At 41.2% G+C, this 20,987-nt stretch overlaps 1 protein-coding gene across 2 annotated transcripts in view; it reads right to left on the bottom strand.

The window, feature by feature from the left end:
* Positions 1-20,987, bottom strand: part of LOC144605425 (protein phosphatase 1 regulatory subunit 12A-like) — a 177,008-nt gene that overhangs the window by 99,047 nt on the left and 56,974 nt on the right. For both annotated transcript variants that reach the window (XM_078420660.1, XM_078420661.1), the window contains exons 3-5: positions 19,966-20,084; positions 4,268-4,427; positions 1,171-1,315 (exon numbers count right to left, since the gene is read on the bottom strand). In XM_078420660.1, coding sequence (XP_078276786.1) covers positions 1,171-1,315; positions 4,268-4,427; positions 19,966-20,084 — 424 coding nt within the window. The remainder of the gene's footprint in view (positions 1-1,170; positions 1,316-4,267; positions 4,428-19,965; positions 20,085-20,987) is intronic.

Below are 20,987 nucleotides of genomic sequence, written 5' to 3'. Positions count from 1 at the left end.
ACTGTTCCATCATTTCAAAAATTATCATGGTTGTCTTTCTCAACCAAAGGAACATTAGCTATGAATGATCTTTGTCAATGCCCCAGCAGTCTCCTCTCGTCTCATCTCGTTCAGTATCCTGGGCTAAATTTTATTAGGCTATGGGGATTTATTCACTTTACTGTTGTTCAAAAGATCCTACATCTTCTTCATATCGTGATGACCTGGCTTATGAGCATACCCCACTGTGATCTCGCCATCATCATTTGTGCCCTTACTTCGTGAAAAAGTACACATTAAGGATTTTGCCCACTTTCTCTGGCTTCACTCATAAATTCCTTCATTTATACTTGTACGATCCTACCTTTTCTCTTGCTATCCTCTTGCATCAAATATACAAGAAAAATGCATTACGATTCACCTCAATCTCTTCTTGCCAAGGACTTCTCATGGCCCTTTTTAGCCTTCATAAATTTTATTTGTTACATTAGCATATTGAAAAACCAAATCTCAAACTTCTTTAAAACATTAAAAATCTTGAATTAAATGCGAGTAATTAAACATTTTAAGTCCCTCAGAGCAATTCCTCGCCTTTCAATCGACAGTGATTGCTGTTGCCAAGCACAGGTTCAGCCAGCAAAAGGACCAGTTTAAATGCCAGGAAATGTGGGAAGTTTGTGCTCAGTCGATGGACTCTGTACATAACCTCACGGGGGTCTACAACCAACCAAGATCAGTGCACCTCACGTTTGCACAGATTGTCCAATGGGCTAATTGTAATGCAGAGCGAATGCTAGTAGGTTGACATGGACTGCTGGCAATTCCCAACACATACTGGCCTATTATTACAGCATTCCAATATAATTCAAGCTCTGTTAGATTTTCAGTTACAATTGATGTGACCTAATTTCTTTGCATGCCCTATAAAAGTTCCCTGAATAGCAAGGACCACCCACATTCAATCTATTGCGGCACAGGAGAAAAATAAGTCCATCTCAAAACAATCTGTTTGGACACATTTATAAATTGCTTTCTTTTGGCTCGTTTAACAGAGTTCAGTATCTGGCTTGAAATAAATTATAACAGTATCAATCTATTTCTAAGTAAGTATTAATCCACATCCCCAGAGACACTAAAAATGTTTTATAAATGATTGCAGAGTAACAAAATAGCGTATTAGAAGCAACTGACCACTTTGTTAACAGCATCCATATCAGAAAAATTCTCAATAAGGATTCTGCAGGCTTCCTCTTTGCACCAATGAGCAGCAGCATGAAGTGGTGTCCATCCATCATTGTCCTTGATATTTACATCATATCCAGCCTGAATTAGGAGCCTTGAAAAATAAAATCAAAAGTATCAACATCCATTGTAGCATCTTATTCCTTCCTCTCCCTTTACCAAATTGTCCGTTTTATCTCTTTGCCTTTCTGAAACCAATGCTCAAGGGAATGCTGGAGACATTGACATAACTTTGTAACGGAAATGGAAAAAGCAGTAAACACTAAATCAGATCAGGGGGCATCTGTGAAGAAAGGAGCTGCAAGCATTAACCTTTGTTTTCTCTTTCCGTTCATAATAATAATAATAATAATAATACATTACATTTGTATAGCGCTTTTCTAGACACTCAGACGCTTTACATGGTAAATAAGACATAAAAATAAATTAAAAAACGAACAGAAAAGGAAGAATAAGGTGAAGCGACGGTCAGTGGTTGAAGGCAGTGTTGAACAGGTGAGACTTCAGTGATGTTTGAATGTGGTGAGTGAGGGGGAGTCTGATGGTTTGAGGTAGTGAGTTCCAGAGGGTGGGAGCAGCGATGGAGAAAGCCCTGTCCCCCCAGGATCTGAGTTTGGTCCGGATGGGGGGGACGGGGACAGGAGGTTAGCAGCAGCAGAGCGGAGGGTGCGGGTGGGAGTGTGTCTGTGGAGGAGGTCAGTCAGGTAGGATGGGGCCAGGTTATGGAGGGCTTTGTAGGTCATGAGGAGGATTTTGTACTGGATTCTCTGGGGGATGGGGAGCCAGTGGAGCCTGTAAAAGACAGGGGTGATATGGTCACGGGTCGGGGAGTGGGTGATGTTTTTCAACTGATCTACTTCATGCATAGAAACAGAAAACGTAGCAGGATTAGGTCAGTCAATCCTGCTCCATCACTCAATTTAATCATGGCTGATATTCTACCTTTAATACAAAGGTATTTATTCACAAAATGCTGGAGTAACTCAGCAGGTCAGGCAGCATCTCAGGAGAGAAGGAATGGGTGACGTTTCGGGTCGAGACCCTTTTTCAGACTGATGTCAGGGGGGCGGGACAAAGGAAGGATATAGGCGGAGACAGGAAGATAGAGGGAGAACTGGGAAGGGGGAGGGGAAGAGAGGGACTGAGGAACTATCTAAAGTTGGAGAAGTCAATGTTCATACCGCTGGGCTGCAAGCTGCCCAAGCGAAATATGAGGTGATGTTCCTCCAATTTCCGGTGGGCCTCACTATGGCACTGGAGGAGGCCCATGACAGAAAGATCAGACTGGGAGGGGGAGGGGGAGTTGAAATGCACAGCCACTGGGAGATCAGGTTGGTTAAGGGAGACTGAGCGAAGGTGTTGAGCGAAACGATCAATTCCCACTCTCTGGTGGATATTAGCATAGAGAAATGCATCTCCTTCCTAAAGATATTTCATAGCTTGTGTCCCTACACTTCTCTATGGGAGAAAACTGCAGGTGCACTGCCCTATGAGTGAAGAGATTTTCATCTCGGTCTCAGTTTTCAGGACAAGAAATTTCAGACTATGACCCCTTATTCTACCCACCCCAGCAAAGGGAAACACCCATTTGCATCCAGTCTGTCTAGTGCTGCGTGAATTTTATAGGTCTAAGTTAATCACCTTCCCTTTTTGCTCCAGCTAAGGCAAACGTAACTGATTTAATTTATTTCTAGGGATGGCAGCCCTACATTATGCTCATTGAAGAATTTGCAGGAACTGGAGCATTTTCCGTTTAAAATACATACATTCTATGCCCGTCACAGCGATATAGTGTGTGCACAAAATCAGCTCAAATTCCAAAAGATTCACAGCAAAGCACACAGTCAAATCCATATTTATATCAAAACAGGATTTACAACTCCCTTTCAGTGGCACAGAAATCAATTGCAACGCCAGCACAGCAGAAATATATATTTGCACAGCAGAAACATGCCACATTGGACTTGGCATAATAAGTAAAACACAGGAAAGTGTTCAAATAGAGAAAATAGTAACATACATTTCGCAGAAACTTTGTTTTGTAAACAGCACATGATACATTTAGAATTTTATTCTGCAAGCATATGTGGAATTACGGAACTCAGTAAGATCTTCACACACTTCAATGACCAGCAAAGTTGGGCTCCAGTCTGCCCTGTGAGAACTGGTCTAAAGTAGTAGACACAAGGAAATGCAGACACTGAAATTGTGTGCAGAACACTAAGTGCTGGAGTACCTCAGCAGCTCAGGCAGCATCTCCGGAAGACATGGATATGCAACATTTCGGCTCAGGACCCTTCATCAGACTGACCCAAAATGTTACCCATCCATGTCCTCCAGAGACTCTGCCTGACCTGCTGAGTTACTGCAGCACTTTGTTTTCTATGCTATAAAATAAAGATAGAGTAAGGAGGAAGAACTGAATTTACTGTCAGGACCTAAAACAGAATGAAAAAGCAAAAGCAAAACAAAGAATTCTGATCATAAAGTTGGAATAATAACTTTCAGATACATTGATTTGTCCTTGGGTGAAAAATCAATGCATTACCACAGAGCAATGAGACTTCAAGGGGCAACACAGAGGCACAGTGGTGGAGCTGCTGCCTCAGCACCAAAGTCGGGGTTCGACCCCGACTACAGCTGTCAATGCCGAATTTGTACATTGTCCGTGTCTGCATGGGGTTTTTCCGGGTGGTCCAGTTTCCTCCCACATCCAAAGGCATTCAGATTTGTATCTTAATTAGCTTCTGTAAATTCTGTAAAAACCTAGTATAGAACAAGTGCGCGGGTTTTCGATGGTCAGCGTGGACTCGGTGGGCCGAAGAGCCTGTTTCCACGTTGCCTCTAAATTCTAAACAAAAATTCTAGACCTACGTAAGTCAACACCAAATATTCTAAATTGTCACCTCACCATAACACTGGCATGTAGGCTTTGGCAGCAAACTAAACACATGGTCAAGGTGGCAGATCACCATTAATTACAAATGACAACACTTTCAAACATTAGTGTAACTCGTGGTTTTATTTGTAACCCACAATAACTTACTTTAAAACTTCCAAATAGCCTTTTGCAGCAGCCACATGCAGAGCGGTACCACCTGACTTGGCGTTTCTTACATCGTCTATTTTGCCACTATTCAACCATTGCCTTGCGTCCTGTAGCATTCTGTGTTCCTCTTCTTTCCTTGACGTTTCAACGTCAATTCCTAAAGGAAGAATGCCAACATTTGAGTAACAATTCTGCATCCTGCAGATATGATAAGACTGCAGTTAGACTTTACCAGCAGTCTGGTATAGTAAAGATACATCCCTAAACATGGTGGAAAGGGAAATAGTGAAAATTGGCAAATGAAATCCCAATGAGGATTTCTCTAAAAACATTCTCAAGGATTTTAATGTCAGTTCCCTAAAATGCTGACAGTAAATGTTATTTAAAAATCAAAAGTAGGTTAGTCATCGAATTGAACATAACTACTGCTTTTAGATTGAGAATGAAAAACAAAGAATAATCTGATAACTTGTAGTTGTATTAATAGGAAACCATATGCGGTGTCCCAAAGTAAAAACAGAAAATACTTGAAATAATCAGCACGTGATGTAGTATCCAAAGGTAAAAAGAGAAACTTCAAAGGTTTCAAAGGACTTCAAAGGTCTGTTTATTGTCACGAGTACAATTAAGTGAAATTCGATTTACCATACAGCCATACTAAAAAAAAGCAACAAGACACACAAAAAGCAAAAGCTAACAATAAGCACCCACCACAGCAGATTCCCCACATTCTTCACTGTGATGGAAGGCAATAAAGTCTAATTTTCTTCCCTCTTTATTCCCCCACGGTCGGGGGAGTCAAACCATCCGCAGTCGGGGCGATCGAAGCTCCCACAGCCAGCGATCGAAGCTCCCGTATCAGGGCGGTCAAAGCCCCCACCATCGGGGCGGTCGAAGCCCCCGCGATCGGGGCGGTCGAAGCTCCTGCGGTTTGGAGCTCCCGAAGTCCCTAACCAGGGACCGCGAGCTCCACGATGTTAAGTCCGCAGGCTCCCGCAGTTGGAGCTTCGAGGTTGATCCCCGACGAGGTTGATCGCCAGCTCCACGATGTTAGGCCGCATTGCAGACAGAGATACGATACGGAAAAAGTCGCATCTCCATTGAGGTGATAGATTTTAAAAAGTTTCCCCCAACCCCCCACCCCACATAAAACAAGTTAAAGAACACTAAACCATACATTTAACACATTCTATAAAACAACAAAGAAGGAAGGGACGAGGCAGACTGTTGGCGAGGCAGCACACTACTTGGTTAAACCTTCAGGAAAGATCCCTCAGAATCAGGAGAGAAAAAACAATTCACTTTTAATTAGTAGAGTAATGGGGGTGGGATGGATAGGACAGATTCAGCCTTAGAGGGAGTACAGAGAAGGTTCACCAGATTGATCCCTGGGATGGCAGGACTTTCATATGAAGAAAGACTGGATAGACTAGGCTTATACTCGCTGGAATTTAGAAGACTGAGGGGGGATCTTATTGAAACATATAAAATTCTTAAGGGGTTGGAGAGGCTAGATGCTGGAAGATTGTTCCCGATGTTGGGGAAGTCCAGAACCAGGGGTCACAGCTTAAGGATAAGGGGGAGGTCTTTTAGGACCGAGATGAGAAAACATTTCTTCACACAGAGAGTGGTGAGTCTGTGGAATTCTCTGCCACAGAAGGTAGTTGAGGCCAGTTAATTGGCTATATTTAAGAGGGAGTTAGATGTGGCCCTTGTGGCTAAAGGGATCAGGGGGTATGGAGAGAAGGCAGGTACAGGTCACTGAGCTGGATGATCAGCCATGATCATATTGAGTGGCGGTGCAGGCTCGAAGGGCCGAATGGCCTACTCCTGCACCTATTTTCTATGTTTCTATGTTTCTAATTCCGACATTTTCTGTTGTATATCAAATTTCCAGCTGCTGCAGCTTTTCCAATTTACATTCAGTGCCCAAACCAAGACTGAATAAGTGCCCAATACAACGTAACTTAAATATGATAAATGTTAATCGTTATATTGGAAAGCTAATCACAACCTGAAATTCATAGAAACACCTCAAGAGGGCAGCCTTGTCCTGCTTAAATGTTGAATCAAGAGTTGACTTTTATCAGATTGTAACTTTATTCTTCAAAACATAGAGTTTAATTTTAAGACACTGAATCATTAGTTAACCATAAAATGCTTATCCAGGGAAATTTAGATATTAAAATAAAGCCAAGTTACTCAATTGGAAATATGTTTAGCGTGACATAAATAGTCAAAAGTTTCAAGAATTAGTATTTATGAGAAAAATGAAAATGTCTCTATTGTAACCTACCATGATCAAACAAATGAGACAATCTATAGATGTTTGACCAACTTGGATTTAAACTGAAGCTTCGCAAGATAGATTTTGCATTTTCTTCTATTCCAGGTTGGGATACCTGTACAAAATTGTATTAGAGGAAGCAACGTGTGAAAGGATGAAAGAATTGCCGAGTTCCTTGATAGAATTGCAAGAACAAAACACAATTTATACCAATCTTTTGGAAATTATGTCCTTGAAGTACAATTTTCTGAGACGCAATCCACTCAATTTAGATTTTTACCACTTAATTAGTTCCTTGATAAATAATCTTTAGTTTTAAACTCAATAGTTTAACAATTCAACAAGTTATGGTTGAAATCCATTTTTAAACCTAGCACGCATTGATAGATTGACCTCACTGAACATATTTTTTATAGATTTACACTAATCATCTATTTCACAATAGAAGACAATGATAAAGGTACCTTTATGACAGTTTTTAAACTGCTAACAAATAATTTAAAAATTGAAAGTGGACACGATTAGCTCAACATCAGTTCATATTTGTTATCAAAACCTTGTTAGTTGACCAAGTATTGCCAAACTGCCATGGAGAATTATTAATATATCTAGTTATGCCAATAATGAACAAGACTTGTTTGTTCATACTGTTAACGGTGGAAGTCTTTCACAATTTATTTAATGAAAGGAAAACATCTGCAGCAAGATGCACATAATGCAAGTACCACGCTTGACTGTAGCTGTTCCATAATTGAATTGTTAACATTGTTACCTCTTGCAGAAAGATAATGTAACACCCACCAAATGTATTAAGAATAATGTGGGCTGGATTTATATAACTGTACTCATATTCCAGTTTAATTTAAAGGAAGTTAATAGCAAGTTGGAAACCTTGCACAGTACTCAAATCAGCACATACCAGATCATTTACCATCAATTAAACAGTTAATGTTTGATAGTGTCAGAGACTAAAATGCATGCTTTTGGTTGGCATGAGAGCAAATCACTGATCCAGATCAGCACTGTAAGAAGTTGCGTCATGCAGGTGTGTTGTTAAAACCCAAAGGCATTGCAACTCTGACTTGCAAGGTATTATTTGAAGAGAAGGAAGAATACTTCCCAAATATCTTGTCCAACACGTAGCCCTTAGCCCTTATATTAACCAAATGATCTAAACATTTACTTGATTTGTGATTTCGAGACACTGCTGCATTCAGGTCAAATTATGCTTTTTTTTTTGCATGAGAATTGTGCCAAGACTCGATCAAGATCAAGATTAAATTTGATCTTCGGAGCTTTTCAATATGTTGTAATGACTCCACTGGATTTTTAGGATATTTACCATTTAACATTGATTGCAAAAGGTAGTGTGATTAAGTACAATCTATTAGGAAAAATAACATTTGAATTACTTGGGATATTTCCTTCAAGTTTCTCACCTATCATTGTGGAGATATTGCATATCAGACGAGTTCCATGTAATCACTGAATACAATATGGGGTGAACATATTGAAAAATGTCTTGGAATATAAGTGATGCTGTTTAAACATCAAAAAATTTAGCTTCAGCTACCCAATGATCCCAGACATAATCATGAGCCAGTCCTATTCCGTAGAACCGGTAAAGCGGTAAATGACATCCTGAAGATAAACACAAAATGCTGGAGTAACTCTGCGGGACAGGCAGCATCTCTGGAGAGAAGGAATGGGTGACGTTTCAGTTTGAAGAGTCTCGACACAAAATGTCACCAATTCCTTCTCTCCAGAGATGCTGCCTGACCCGCTGAGTTACTCCAGCATTTTGTGTCCATCTTCAGTGTAAAGCATCTGCAGTTCCTTCCGAATAATGACATCCTGACTCTTGCACTCAATGCCCAGACCAATGAACGCAACCATACCATATATTGCCTTTACCACTCTCTCCACTTGTGTTGCCACCGGGAGTCATGGACCTAGACCTCAAGATCCCTCTGCACATCAATGTTGTTAAGAGCATTGCCATCAACCCTATAGTTTCTTCTCACATTTGACATCCCACTGTGCAGCACCTCACACGTGTAGATTAAACTTTGTCCGCCATTTCTCTACCTATTTCTGTAGCTGATCTACATTCACGCTGCACTTTGACAACCTTCCTCATTGTCCTCAACTCCAACAATCTTGATGTCATCTGCAAATTACCAACTAACCCATCTACATTTAGGCCCAAGTCATTTGTAGAAATCGCAAATAGCGGAGCTTCTAACACAAATTCCTGTGGAATTCCACCAGTCACAGACCTCCATCCTGAATAATACCCCTCCACCAAACCCTCTGCCTTCTGTGAGTAAGCCAGTTCTACAACCTTATGGCCAAATCACTGTGATTCCTGTGCCTCTCAAACTTCTTCATCAGCCTACCAATGAGGACTAATATCACTGATTTTGAATTTCTTCCGGACATTAGCTCCAGTACTTGTCAGTATTTGCATTAAAATTACAGTTACAATTAGTATAACCTTGCAAAAGAATTCTGTCCCTGCCCAAATGTGATCCAACTTACCATAGAGAAATGCATATTGAGCTATCCTATCATCTTCTGATACTGCATGGTTTACAGGATGGTATCATATGTGCTAGAGGTGACTGGTTATCAAGTGACTGCTAAATCAATAGCACATGTTCCCATGAACACGTGCTGACCTACATCAACAAAAAATCAACAATCGCATTGGTCCCACTTCAGTGAACTTGTGTGGCTGCAGAAGCAGACTTGTACACCCATCTTAAAGACTTTAAAAAGGAAACACAATTCATATTTGTGATACCAAAAAGATACATGGACATTAAGAGAGAGAAATGTGACAAAATTATGCCAGACCTATTTTCACAACGCAGCTTTCAAATCTGGGTCATTTAATATAGCACATGGGTCGTCGATAAAAATTCACTGAAAAGGGAAGGGTTCTCTTTTTGTATTGGTCAATCCTCAATTGGAAAGTCTTCTGCATAGCAATGGAGCTTTAGGTGAAATCTAATAAAATGCAGCCTGGTTCAGTCAGGCTCTACTGTAACATTCAGTTTTTAACATGGCGCGGCCAGGTGCATCCTAGGATGTTATGGGAAGGGAGCAGATTGACCCTGGTAGAGATTTTTGTAATTTCACTAGATGGGCATGGGCAACCTCTCCTGCGGGCCTGGCAACCCTCCATCCAACCCTCTCCTGCGGGCCCGGCAACCCTCCATCCAACCCTCTCCTGCGGGCCCGGCAACCCTCCGTCCAACCCTCTCCTGTGGGCCCGGCAACCCTCCGTCCAACCCTCTCCTGTGGGCCCGGCAACCCTCCGTCCAACCCTCTCCTGCGGGCCCAGCAACCCTCCGTCCAACCGTCTCCTGCGGGCCTGGCAACCCTCTGTCCAACCATCTCCTGCGGGCCCAGCAACCTTTCAACTGACGACCCGTGGGCCCGTTGCCGGCCAGGGAGTCTCCCCTGGGGCTGGGAGCGGACAGCGGGGAAGAGGGAAGGGGAGAGACTGACCCCGGCCCCAGGCGGCCATCGCGGTGGCCAGAGTGACCCGTGGACCCGTTGGGTGCAAACCTCTCCTGCAGCGGCAGCTCGACGGCGACGGCCGTTGCTTTGCCCACATGGGACCTGGAACAGCGACAAATCGGGTGTCGAGCGAGAGGTTGGAGCCAATTAATCGAACGCACGTGGAGGGTGCTGCAGGAGCCAATCAGGACGTGCCGGACCCCACGTGGGGGGGGGGGGGGAGGTGGTAGAGCCAATCAAATTTATTAAAGTTTAAAAAGAGATTTTTTTTAAGTTTAAAAAGAGAATAACTTTTAAAATATAACAACCAATTGAACCGCAGGCCAATGGTGAGTAAGGTGGGCCTAAAATTGTTACGCTATCATGTACCGTTTTGGCTGTATTTCGGAAACAAACTAATATACAAGATGAGAGTTTTAGTAATATAATAATATCGATTAGCCACAGGTGAGACACCAGAAGAGTGGCAAATAGCCAGTGTGGTATCTTTATTTAGGAGGGCAACAGGGACATGCCAGGGAGCCTTACATCATCGGTGAGAAAGTAATTAGAGGGATTCTGAGAGACTATTTATTCACATTTGGAAAGGCTAAGATTGATTGGCGACAGCGAGCTTGGCTTTGTGCGTGGGAATCATGTCTCAAATCTGATTCAGATATCTGAAGAGGCGCTCAAGATAATTTAAGTGTACAGGGTAGTAGATGTCGTCTAAGGGAACTTCAGCAAGTCTGAAAAGGCCCTACATGACAGGCTGGTACAGGTTAGAATATACTAGGCCAAGTGGACCCGTTGGGCCCAAACCTCTCCTGCATTGGTGCAGCACCCTCTCCTCCCCCACTACTCCCTTCTCCCTCCCATCCCTTTCCCCTCCCATCCCTTTCCCCTCCCGCTCCCCCCTCCCTCCTCCCCTCCACCCCTCCCTTCCTCCCCCATCCCTCCCTCCCCCCACTCCATCTCCCTCAACCCCACCTTATCCTCCCTCCCTCCCTCCCTAGGCGATAGATTTAAACTTTAAAATGTGAATAACTTAAAAAATATAACACCGATTTCAATGAAGGGATGACGGTGAGTAAGATGGGCCTAAAATTGTCACGCCATCATGTACCATTTTGGCTGTTGTTCAGGAACAAACAAACAAACAGGAGTTTTAGTATATAGATGGGATCCAAGGTGAGCTAGCCAACAGGATGAAATCTGGCTTGTTGATAGTGGTAGTGTGGGATTGATTTTTGGATTGAAGCTGGCGACCAGTGGTATAACGCAAGGATCAGTACTGGGTCCTATTTGCTGTATATATTATGGACTTGGAAAGAAGTGTAGGTGACATGATTAGTAATTATACAGATGGCAAATTCTGAATGCTAACAGGAGAATCATTTATTAGTGTCAACATTGTTCATGCTGCTGAAAAAATTACAAGAGGAACACTTACTTTTCTGTTCCGATTTCAGATTAAAAGTACATCAACTGGATGAATCAGTTATTGCTGCGTAATAAGTCAAACGTTACAGGTCATTTGGTTTTGTGAAACATTCCAATGGGGTTCATGTGTTATCAAACACAATCAAATATGAGGGGAGATGAAAAGCTTGGTCGAGTAATATCTCAAAAAAGGCAATTAGAGGTAGAAAGCTTTAGTGAAGGAATTCCGTTGAAGGAATTGTGCCGAATCAGCAGAAAACACATCAGCAAATAGTACAGCACTTGAAAAGTTCATTCATGAGGGACCAAAATTAGAGGAGCAGAGAATTCAGAGGGCTGTAGGAACTGACGTTAAAGAAACAGGGACATGAAGAGACTTGAACTCAAAAGTCAGTTAAAAAAAAAATCAAACTGCAGTCTAAGGGAGAGACAAGTCGGTAAAAAGAGAAGCGATGGTTAATAGAACTCAGAACAAGTTGAAAGTGTGGCACGAGAAACTGCAAATGCTGTAATTTTGAATTAAAAAAACAAACTGTTGGCAGAACTCAGTGGGTCAGGCAGCATCTGTGGAGGGAAATGGACAAAGAGTTTTGGGTCAGAACCCCTCCTTCAGTCGAACGGAGTACAGGGAAAGAAGCTGATAAAGAATGGGGGCAAAAAATTGGCAAATGTTTTTTTTTTATTGAAGTTGAAAGTGGTGATCCTTTATTTTTTAAAGCAGTATAGGATTGGCTGTTCATCTTAAGATCAAACAGGATGCAGGCCACAATCAATTTGATTCATTCTCAGCCCCTGGCCAGGGAAAGGGAAACAGAATGTGACTTTGGCAGAAGAGAACGGCTTTAGTCATTGTAATACCCAATTGAAAGTCTTCACCTTATACTAGATGTTACACCAGCAGCATACCAAATTCAAGGAAGTGGAATAGTTGAGTGTTGATAGTTTGTGCAATATTTAAATCAAAGCAAAATGGTCAAAATTTTCCAATCGAAAAAGTAGTTTGTGCTGCACACAGAAGCTGTTGCTTCGAGGGTGAGGTACTAATTTATCCAATGTACGTGTACTATCCTGATAATTACGACATATAGATCTGAAACTGCTTAGCTTGCACATAATGTGATGCCACAAAATAGCATTCCCAAAGTGTTCACTTTGAGCAGAGAAAAAAAAACATGTGCTGGAGATTTAAGAGTCAAGTGTGTGTTATTGTTTTATGTACTGAAACAGAACAATGAAATTTATTACTTGCAATTCAGCAACATAAATTAACATGAGGCACAAGAAACGGCAGATGCTGTAATCTGGTGCAAAAAACAAACCGCGCGATCTTGACCTGAAGTGTCAATAGTTCCTTTCCCTCCACAGATGCTGCTCAAACTGCCGAGTTCCACCAATAGTTTGTTTTTTGTTTAAAATAATATACTCTTTCGCTCTTCTGCAAATACCTCCCATAGGATATACATATATGAAACCCCATTCACCAAATGCAGCTGTTAAATGCAGATGTTTTACACAAAGAAAGCTTTTGGGCACAAGGGTATAAATATTCTTCAGCCTGAATTTCATCTTTAAATGACACGTGAAATAGAAATGATTTACTATTTATATCATGTCAAATATGCATCACAAAATCAGAAAATACTACATTAATCCTGATAACAGTTTTGAAATCCATCTTAACATTGTTTTATACAGGATATCAATTCACTCTGAGTTTTCTACTGTCCTAGACCCCTTTCTCAATCTGTTAAGGGAGGTTGTGGAAAATATATGAAATTATTACTACACAGAGTAGCCCCAAAACAAAAGTCTTGCTACAGAAGCAATGGAGTCTGAAGAATTAACCTGGTCAGTACCTACAACTTTGTTTTTTTTTAAAGCTTAGATTGAAATATAGGAATGATGTAACTATTTGATTTAATCATGCTCCACATTATTCCTGCTGATACAAATCTATTCTTCACCATACCTGCTGATAAATGAACTTGATGTTTTTAACCACAGAATAGTGTTGAAGTAGACTGGCAGGCAGTATCGAGGCCCCTAAGTCCTGCGCATGTGTGATGAGTAATTCTTTAAAATAGTCCATTGACGCCAGTGGTGATAACGTATTTGACAACAGATAAGAGAGCGGAGAATGGTCACCTAACACGGAGAAGACTTTCCGGCATTTGGTGAAGCCCTTCATACTGTCAATCAACATCAAAGCAACAGTTCAAGCTTCTCGGATTAACATACAAAATTGAAGCTCAAAGCAACTGCCTTGGCAGTCAGTTATGCTGTGCGAAAACACCAACTCCTTGTCTGAACATGCTTTCAAAGGCAGAGATCAATACTTTCTGCACTGAGAAACAGGTGCAAGCCCATCATTTAACATTGTACCGTACGATGCACGAAAGCCCAAAATTTTAGGACTGTCACCCCAATCATTTTCTTTCTTAGAACAGCACAGAATTCTGAGTAATATAGACATTAATTTGGCAGGGGTGGGAAAGAAATGGGAAGGCAAAGGTTGGGATATGAGGTATTTAGGTGGAGGTTTACCAGGGAGAACTGAAAGGACATAACCTAAAAATTAAACCCCATGATACTTTTTAGCATTATATATTCAAAACGTAATTGCAGAGTGAAACACGGTAACAACCATTTGCAGCTCGGTTTGCATCACTTTGGAAATTAAAGCAGAGGTTTTCAGCCAGGAAGACCCTCTTATGCTGGAATATTCTGCAAACAATCACAAGCAAAACGGTATCATTCCTCATACATCACAACCTTGTGGGCTTTGCAAGGAAATGTGGACCAAGTTGCCCATCATCAATTCCTCTTGGAGCAACTAAGAATTACTGTCATAGTATTGGAATGGAATCTTGGCCAAGAGGTCAATTCCTCACTTCACTTTGCACAACAATCCCTTACCGATCACTGCACAGCCCACTTCACACATTTGTACTATTGTCAATCTTGTTTCCGAACTCACAAATCCCCCAAGCCCCATTTCTCAGTCCTCCCCTTATACTCAAATCTCGCCAGCAATCTTACCCCCTTGCCCCACCCCACCCTACACTCCACCGTCCAAACCGGCAGTCTCTGATCTTGGGTCCCACTCCCCAATATCCAAATTGCAAATCTTCGATTCCAAAGTCACTGTCACACCAACCACTGTTTCACCATTCAAATTAATCATTCAGGTCCCCCAGTACCACCATCGCCACCAACCATTCAAACTTCTGGGCAGCCATTTCAACCAAAACTCCAAACAAGCAGTATTTCCTCCAATGCCATAACATGCAACTACTATTCAGTTTCAACCCAACTGAAGTTTGTAGCCATGGGAAGGGATGGGGGTAGATCGATGATTAACGTGGCTACTAGCACCTGACTGCTCCACGACGGAATTCATTTATGTGATTGAAGTTCAAAAGTTTCCATCTCTATGTTGAAGTATCATAAAACATGTGATATCAATCTTCATATTGCAATGTGTCATTTTTTTTCTAAAAAAACAGACATTTTGCATTCAGATTAAAACAAGCCCACCTTTAAAAAACATTTATTCCCTCCATCCCCCCTGAGAACATGTTGAGGCAAGGATCGTTTTCTCACAGCATATCTGACTTCCTGGGCAGTGACTACAAACTTCAATTTTATCAAAAATGTCCAAGGACCTTGAGGACATTCACCTTCACAAATCTGCTGAATTTCAAAAATCCATTATTTGTGCAGTCATGTTGCTGCCTTCTGCTATTTAACACCCCCATTGCCCCCCTCCAGGCTTCTGTCAATCAAAGAACCAGAACTTCAGGCCAAAAGCAACTGTCAGTTAAAATAGCACAATTAACTGAAAATAACTGATGAGATGATCCTTACAATGGACAGTACTAAAATTTAAGCATTTGATGTGGAGTCCAGTCTCTGAAGCATCATAAATAGAAACAGATACTAATGAAAAATACTTAACTAATTTTGCTTTGTCATGAGAATAAGTAATAAACAATTGAAAAAGGCATGATTGATTGCAGTGCAGAAATGCATTGTATTTTAAAAGCAGTCCTCAAATGTGCATGTTCTTGATTATACTATATTCAAACTAGCAAACAAAACTAACATTATCAGCCCAGACTACAAACCGCTTTCAACCATTACTGGCCCATCTTTAATGCAAAAAGCCAGGGCGAATATTGCTATTCTGACATTGCCAATTCCCCTCATAATACTATTAGCAACACATTGAAAAAAAGAGCATCTTGCAGAGTCAAATAACTATTGTATGGAAGGTGAGTGGGGGAAAAGAGACTGGTATGCAGCAGACAAAGATTTCCATTGAATAATGATAGTCAAGGAGTCAAATCATTTTCTGAAAGTTAGCAACAAATAACTTTGGGGAGAGACTTATTTTCAGCGCATTTATTTTCAAATAGAGAGCTTGTGAACTAAAAGTGAAAATGGTGGAAAAGATTACACGAAGCAGCAACTGTGGAAGGAGAGATAGTCAAAGTTTCAACAGAACTGGGAAAGAGATAGAAATTAGTTTTCAGGAGAAGAGAAGGTTAGGAAGGGATGAGGAGAAGAAGGGGAATATCTATGGTAGGACGAGTGCAAATGGCTTGATGTGGGAGCAGTTACCTGTATATTTGGTCTATATATAACATGTTAATTGGCAGGTTGTGGGCCGTGCCCAGCAAGACCATCCGCATAAAATAATAAAAGCTGACCCAGTAGATGGAAAATGCTGGAAACACAGAAACATAGAAAATAGGTGCAGGAGTAGACCATTTGGCCCTTCGAGCCAGCACCACCATTCAATATGATCATGGCTGATCATCCAAAATCAGTACACCGTTCTTGCTTTTTCCCCATATCCCTTGATTCCGTTAGCCGACTATTTCACACAAAAAAGAAATCAACTCAGACAACACCTAGGGAAAGTGAAACAGTTAACTTTTCAAATGGCAGACATCAAAACAAGTTTTTCTCAAAACTTAACTAAAGGTGTCTGAAGAAGGGTCTTGACCACATACATCATCCATTCCTTCTCTCCAGAGATGCTGCCTGTCCCGCTGAGTTACACCAGCATTTTGTGTCTACCTTTAAACTAGTTAATCTAGCTAGCAGCGAAGGTGGTGAGAGGCTGATGTGAAACCATGTGGCACATGGGATCAGATTAGGCTATTATGGCTGTGCAATTGGCTGCTCGTGTTGTTGTGGTCTAATGGGATATGCCCATTAATAGAAAAACGGACAGCAGGCAAAAATGGTTCTATATCAACAGTTATATAAAGTTGGAGAATTCAACTGTCAAGAAAGTTGCAATGTGGATGGATGAAGTTTTCTTCATTGGTCTTTATAACAGTGTAAGAGGACACAGACAGAAATCAGAGTGCGAGTGGGATGGTGAATTAAAGTGGCAGAAAATTGGAAACTCAGGAACATTCCTCTCGACCAAGTGCAACCTGTGTTTGGTCTCTCCATTGTAGAGGTGACTACCTTGTGAACACCAAATGCAATGCACAAGATTGGATGAAGTGCAAGGGAACCATTTCTTCACCTAGAAAGACTGCTTTGATGACTGGATGATGGGAAGGGGAAAGATAAAAGAATAATGTTGTGTTGCCTCCAGTTGCAAGGGAATGTGCCATATAAAGGGGGGGGGGGGGTCAACAAGGATGGTAGCGCAATTTAGGAAGTGACAAACTGAACAATCCCCAAAATTTCTTTAAACTTTTCCAATAAATGAAAAGGTAGGGATTTGACTTTCTGCATGTGTGAATTTAATGCAGAGGCAAGTTAAAAGCAATAAGTTTAAAATAAAGTTTACCAGAACCACTGTTTAAACCAGTTCACTGGTTAAACTGTGTAAGAAGGAACTGCAGATGCTGGTTTAAACCGAAGAGGGACACAAAAAGCTGGAGTAACTCAGCGGGACAGACAGCATCTCTGGAGAGAAGGAATGGGTGACGTTTCAGACTGGTTAGGGATAAGGGAAGCATGAGATATAGACAGTGATGTGGAGAGATAAAGAACAAATGAATGAAATATATGCAAAAAAGTAACGATGATAAAAGAAACAGGCCATTGTAAGCAATTTGTCGGGTGAAAACGAGTAGTGCAACTTGGGTGGGGGAGGGATAGAGAGAGAGAGAATGCCGGGGCTACCTGAAGTCAAAGAAATCAATATTCATACCCACTGGGCTGTGAGCAGCCCAAGCGAAATATGAGATGCTGTTCCTCCAATTTGCGTTTAGCCTTACGCTGACAATGGAGGAGACCGAGGATAGAAAGGTCGGAGTAGGAATGGGAAGGAGAATTAAAGTGTTCAGCAACCGGGAGATCAGGTTGGTTCACGCAGGCTGAGCGAAGGTGTTCCGCGAAACCATCGGCCAGTCTGCATTTGGTCTCGCCGATATACGAGTCCACATCTTGAACAACGGATACAGTAGATGAGGTTGGAGGAGGTACAAGTGAACCTCTGCCTAACCTGAAAGGACTGTTGGGGTCCCTGGATAGAGTCGAGGGAGGAGATATAGCGACAGGTGTTGCATCTTCTGCGGTTGCAGGGAAGGTACCTGGGGAAGGGGTGGTTTGGTTGGGAAGGGATGAGTTAACCAGGGTGTTGTGGAGGGAACGATCTCTGCGGAAGGCAGAAAGGGGTGGAGATGGGAAAATGTGGCTAGTGGTGAGATCCCGTTGGAGGTGGCAGAAATTTTGGAGGATTACATGTTGTATGCGACGGCTGATGGGGTGGAAGGTAAGGATTAGGGGGAGTCTGTCTCTGGGCGAAGGGCGGAGCTGCGGGGTACCGAGGAGACACACATGAGGGCCTCATCTATGATGGGAGAGGGGAGCCCCCGTTCCCTAAAGAATGAGGACATCTCGGATGTTTTAGTATGGAACACCTCATCTTGGGCGCAGATGCGGCATAGACGGAGGAATTCGGAGTAGAGGAGAGAGTCTTTGCAAGAAGCAGGGTGGGAAGAAGTGTAGTCAAGATAGTTGTGGGAGTCAGTGGTTTTGTAGTAGTCAATAGTCTATTTCTTGTGATGGAGACTGTGAGATCAAGAAAGGGGAGGGAGGTGTTGGAGATGGTCCAAGTAAATTTAAGTGCAGGATGAAAATTGGTGAAGTTGATAAAGTCCATGAGTTCATGGTTCAATGAGTTCTCACTTCAGGTAGCCCCGGCGGCATTCCCTCTCTCTATCCCTCCCCCACCCATGTCACACAGGCTTCTCATTTTCACCCTACAAACAGCTTACAATGGCCTGTTTCCTTTATCATCATTACATTTTTGCATATCTTTCATTCATTGTTCTTTATCTCTACACATCAACGTCTATATCTCTCGTTTCCCTTATCCCTAACTAGTCTGAAGAAGGGTCTCGACCCAAAACATCATCCATTCCTTCTCTCCAGAGATGCTGCCTGTCCTGCCGAGTTACTCCAGCTTTTTGTGTCTATCACTGGTTAAACTGTTTTAAGCAATTTCAACGCTAATTTTAAATTTCAAACTCAAAGTTTTGAATTAAAAATAGGATAATGGAAAAGTGAATATGCTTGTATTGAAGATGACATTGAAAAAAACTAACACCTTGTTCCCGAAACCTTACCAACACAAATCGAACGTTTCTGAACACTATTTCAAACATTGTACTTTGATAAATAGAGTGCCATTATGCTTTCAGGAATTACATCCAAAGATCCAAGAACATATTAATATCCAAATGTATCCTATTCAAGGTGATTCTCATTTTCTAACAAAAATATGCTTAACAAGAGGAAGACCAAATTGGAAAATCAGTAAATATTAAGTTTTAGAAACACATCGAAGTCCAATCACTTCATGGATAAGTGTTAAGCAGAAGTGGAATGATCTCATGGATGCCAAGAGTTCCTTTTCACCACCAGCCATCCATTTATAAATATCTACTTCACAGATTCATTTCAGAGAATGGTGCAGATTGTACACAGTGAAAACAAAGGACAAAACTGTGCCTATGTCTCAATTAATCCAGTGGAAGTACAGCAAGACTGCTATAATCCTGCATACTCAGGATATCTAGTGCAGGACAGGCAGGTTTTCCAGGCCATTCAACATCTTTTCCATTAATATCCCAACACACCTTTATTTCATCGATTTAACAAAATGTTATCCAACCTAATTAAAAGTTTCAGTGAACTCACCAAGAAACCAGGTCAAATTGAGCCAAACCTCAATAATTTCTGAACAGCGAATTAGTTCTCCTATAGTCAACTACATTTCACTGTTGGCATAAAAGTAAGAAATATCTATTTATTGTAAAAATCGAAATTTACAATTGGTTCATTGAAGCTGGAGACACAACGTTCATAAGAAAAAATTAACTACCACCATATCTGTACCGCGGTTAGAGCGCAAAACTTTTGAACAAATGCACTAATGGGCACCAGCATTAAAAGTCCAATATTCCAGAATTCCATACAGTACCTTGTCTACTTATTTCCTCTTGCAAAAGGTCTTTCATTGCTGATTCTTCTGCAATGTCAGATGGGATTTCACCCTCGCTATTAACAGCAGCAACATTGGCTCCATTATTTATCAAATACCTGCAGAAAAACAAAAAAGATAACAGTCGCTCAGTTACATTTTCTGAATGTTTTTTTCAAAAGGAGGCCTGCTGCAGAGAAGGACAAATAGGTTAGCTGTCATACTATACAAAATGCAACTGAGCAAATCTTGCAATTTTAAAAACATTTGGCATTATCTAGTGCAAGCAGATTTTACATACCAAATGTTTAATGTTGAAGTTTGGTTCTTAAAACAATATATATTTTTAATGAATTCAAATTACCTTGGAAGGGACAGAACAATCCTTTTACCTTGTCTGAAATTTGCCTCTAATATAAAAAAATGATAGTTTGCAAAGACTGTTCAAATCTCAGATTAGAAATTCCCACAGCAAGAGCTATCTTTTGCATGTTATAATATACCAAGTCCTTCTGATAATCTCATTTAAGTGAAAAGAACACCAAACTGTTCATTTTGTTCATGTATCCCCAAACAAAATAAATTGAAGGACTCATACCCTATTGAAGCAATTCAGCAGTTTCCATCAACCAGGAATTTTAATGCACCCAATTTCATACAAATCTGTAATTAAGATGACTTGCCCCAGAGTATCGAGCATTTAGAACTATTTCACTACATGATATGTTGAATACAAAGAAGAAATGTCACCACATATTAAATCAGGTCACGGCATTTAAAACATTAAACGTTGTTGGAAAGCCTGAACATGTTTCACCCAAGGGCAAAAACTGTTCCCAGAGATGCATCTCAAATTAAGCTGAACCAGAAGGACATTTCTCTTGATTGACAGTTTTGGAACTTGGGACCGAACGCACTTTGATCCTGAAGAATTCTATATATTCACTGTTCTATTATAGTGTTATAACAGTGATTATTTTAAATGCTTTATCCTGAATGCCACAGCATTTTTTTAAATTACT

Source organism: Rhinoraja longicauda, chromosome 24 (assembly GCF_053455715.1).
Source record: "Rhinoraja longicauda isolate Sanriku21f chromosome 24, sRhiLon1.1, whole genome shotgun sequence".
Classification (NCBI taxonomy): Eukaryota; Metazoa; Chordata; class Chondrichthyes; order Rajiformes; family Arhynchobatidae; genus Rhinoraja; species Rhinoraja longicauda.
This window is presented reverse-complemented; position numbering and strand designations above follow the sequence as displayed.